This window comes from Bison bison, unplaced genomic scaffold, assembly GCF_000754665.1.
Source record: "Bison bison bison isolate TAMUID 2011002044 unplaced genomic scaffold, Bison_UMD1.0 scf7180017864527, whole genome shotgun sequence".
NCBI classification, from domain to species: Eukaryota; Metazoa; Chordata; class Mammalia; order Artiodactyla; family Bovidae; genus Bison; species Bison bison.
Window position 1 is genome coordinate 14,284,286 of NW_011495078.1, and position 3,410 is coordinate 14,287,695.

The 3,410-nt window shown below is 37.7% G+C and overlaps 1 protein-coding gene across 2 annotated transcripts in view; it reads left to right on the top strand.

The window, feature by feature from the left end:
• Positions 1-3,410, top strand: part of UGGT2 (UDP-glucose glycoprotein glucosyltransferase 2) — a 146,323-nt gene that overhangs the window by 124,887 nt on the left and 18,026 nt on the right. For both annotated transcript variants that reach the window (XM_010831523.1, XM_010831522.1), the window contains exons 33-34: positions 871-955; positions 2,795-2,977. In XM_010831523.1, coding sequence (XP_010829825.1) covers positions 871-955; positions 2,795-2,977 — 268 coding nt within the window. The remainder of the gene's footprint in view (positions 1-870; positions 956-2,794; positions 2,978-3,410) is intronic.

Genomic DNA, 3,410 nt, shown 5'->3' on the forward strand with positions numbered 1-3,410 from the left:
ATTGGAATGAAAACTGACCTTTTCCAGTCCTGTGGCCACTGCTGAGTTTTCCAAATTTGCTGGCATATTGAGTGCAGCACTTTCACAGCATCATCTTTCAGGATTTGAAATAGCTCAACTGGAATGCCATCACCTCCACTAGCTTTGTTCGTAGTTATACTTCCTAAGGCCCACTTGACTTCACATTCCAGGATGTCTGGCTTTAGGTGAGTCATCACACCATCATGATTATCTGGGTGGTGAAGCTTTTTTTTGTGCAGTTCTTCTGTGTATTTTTGCCACCTCTTCTTAATATCTTCTGCTTCTGTTAGGTCCCTACCATTTCTGTCCTTTATCGAGCCCATCTTTGCATGAAATGTTCCCTTGGGATCTCTCATTTTCGTGAAGAGATCTCTAGTCTTTCCCATTCTCTTGTTTTCCTCTATTTCTTTGCATTGATTGCTGAGGAAGGCTTTCTTATCTCTTCTTGCTATTCTTTGGAACTCTGCATTCAGATGCTTATATCTTTCCTTTTCTCCTTTTCTCCTAAATCTCTTAACTAAAGATTAGACTTTAGTTAAACTAAATACTGTTTCAAACTTGCTTCTTTCTCTTGTCAGCTGGAACAATCAATCAGTTTAGTCTATATCAGGTGTGTGTATATATATATATATATACACACACACACACACACATATGTATATCTATATATATACACCTATATTATATTCTTATACGTTATATACTGATGAGCAGCCATAGTATTTGAAGACACTTCACTCTATTTCTGCATAATTTATAGTGAAAAACTAGTTAATATCTTTAAATACTTAAATGCCTTAAGAGAAGTAGGATGAAATCCTATTAATGTGAGTTTATTGTTTTATGCAGAATTATGATGCTTTCTGTTTTACGGAACACAAAAACACCAGTGAAGTTCTGGTTTCTTAAAAATTATCTCTCACCAACATTTAAAGTAAGTACATTAATTTTTTATATAGAGTGGTTAATATTTCAATAGTAAGTTATTTATATCATTGCAACATTTACATAACATTTCTTTTTTTAGAATGTGTCTTTTGAAATGTATATTTACTCAAATTATTATATATAATCAATTAAAACTTGGTATTCAGTATTTTTATCTGGCTTAAAAATTCTGTACAGCTTTTATTTAAAGCAGTGATGAAAAAGACAACAGGAGATGGTTTAAAGTAAACTCAGAATTAGGATTAGTGGATTTTCATGATAAAAGTTGGCAATGAAAAATATCTGCAGATTGTTAATTTTAAAACTTAGATTTTTGTTATATTTTTACAAAGAAAGGAAGAACAGTAGTATCCAGAATATATGAAAATTGTACCACAGGAAATAGTTTGACAAAGCTGAGAAGAGTGAAGGCTCTGGTGTCGCATGCAGTGCGTGGTTGCTGTGGTCCTGCGGACACTACAGTTAGTGTCTGTGGCATTTTATGTTTAGCACGTCTGTTCCCCTTTACTTAGCCCCACACTTTTGCCCTCTTTCTTCCTATTAATCAGATTCCTGGCAAGTTAGGGTCTGTTTTGACAGCAGTTAAAGGAGTTCTCTTTCTAGACCCAAACCAGTGGTGAAAGCAGAAATAAAAACAGTCAACCATGCTTTTATTCCTTGGTATTGCCAGGTACATTTCTGAGTACTTTACCTCCATTATTCAGTTGCTCTGCATAAAGTACTATTCCCAGAAAAACCAAGACTCAGAAGTTACACAGCTGACTTGCACAATTGAGAGGTATCCAGGACCACCCCTAAGTTCAAGAACCCAGTAGGTCTCACAGAACTCAGAAAAGCAGTTACACTCAGAGTTACATAGTTCTTTACAGCAAAAGGATGCAGATTAAAATCAGCAAAGTAAAGAGACGCATAGGACAGAATCCAGGGGAGACCAGACCAAGCTTTCCTTTTCCTCTCCCAGTGGAGTTGTGTGCACAGAGCTTGCATCTCCTAGTAGAACTACGGCAGCATACATGGAGTGTTGCTAAATAAAGAAGCCCATTCAGACCTCGTGTACAGGGTTTTTATTGGGGGTTGCGTTTTTAATCCTTGAAGCAAATAGTCATAAATCTCAGATACTTATATCAAGAATATAATTTATCAGTTTACAACTCATTTTGTGTGTGTGTGTGTGTGTGTTTTTAACACCTTTCACATCTTCTGCCTCTCTGATCAACCAGCATGTGGACATGTGCATGAGGTGTTTGATTCATAGGTGTTCCAAGATCCAGAGGCTTTCTTTTCTGTCATTAAGTTTTCAGATCAGACATTAGTAGTAAAACTAGAGGAACAGTTATCTTAATTAATAACTCTGCTAATTAATGTAGTGTACCTATTTTTTTAATGTCCTTCAAGGGCTTCCCTGGTGGCTCAGATAGTAAAAAATCTACCTGGAACTCAGGAGACCCGGGTTCAATCTCTGGGTCAGAAAGATCCCCTAGAGAAGGGAATGGCTACCCCCTCCAGTATTCTTGCCTGGAGAATCCCATGGACAAAGAAGCCTGGCGGGCTACACATCCATGGGATTTCAAAGAGTCAGACACAACTGAGTGACTAACACTTTTTTTCATTTTTCATGTATACTTATATTTTTATATTTGTCAGCATCATCATATTTCTTATTAATAGGTATAAGTTGTAGATGACAACCATTTAAGACATTTTACCAATTCATTTGTAACAATATGTAGTAAACTCTAACTTTTAAAATGTTAACATTTTTCTATGAAACAAAAACTACTTTCTGTTCCTTAAACATATTCTTTGATTTGTATGTGTGTTTTAGGAAGTGATCCCGCACATGGCTGAGAAGTATGGCTTCCAGTATGAACTAGTCCAGTATAGGTGGCCCCGGTGGCTTCATCAGCAGACAGAAAAACAGCGGATTATTTGGGGTTATAAGATTCTTTTCCTTGATGTCCTTTTTCCTCTTGCAGTGGACAAAATCATTTTTGTTGATGCTGACCAGGTAATAAGATTAACTATTGTTTTTAAGAGTACTTTAACTTTTTCACACTTCTAAGTATTCAGTTCAGTTCAGTTGCTAAGTCGTATCCAACTCTGCGACCCCACGAATTGCAGCACGCCAGGCCTCCCTGTCCATCACCAACTCCCGGAGTTCACTCAGACTCACGTCCATCGAGTTGGTGATGCCATCCAGCCATCTCATCCTCTGTCGTCCCCTTCTCCTCCTGCCCCCAAAGCCCCCCAGCATCAGAGTCTTTTCCAATGAGTCAACTCTTCACATGAGATGGCCAAAGTACTGGAGTTTCAGCTTTAGCATCATTCCTTCCATAGAAATCCCAGGGCTGATCTCCTTCAGAATGGACTGGTTGGATCTCCTTGCAGTCCAAGGGACTCTCAAGAGTCTTCTCCAACACCACAGTTCAAAAACATCAATT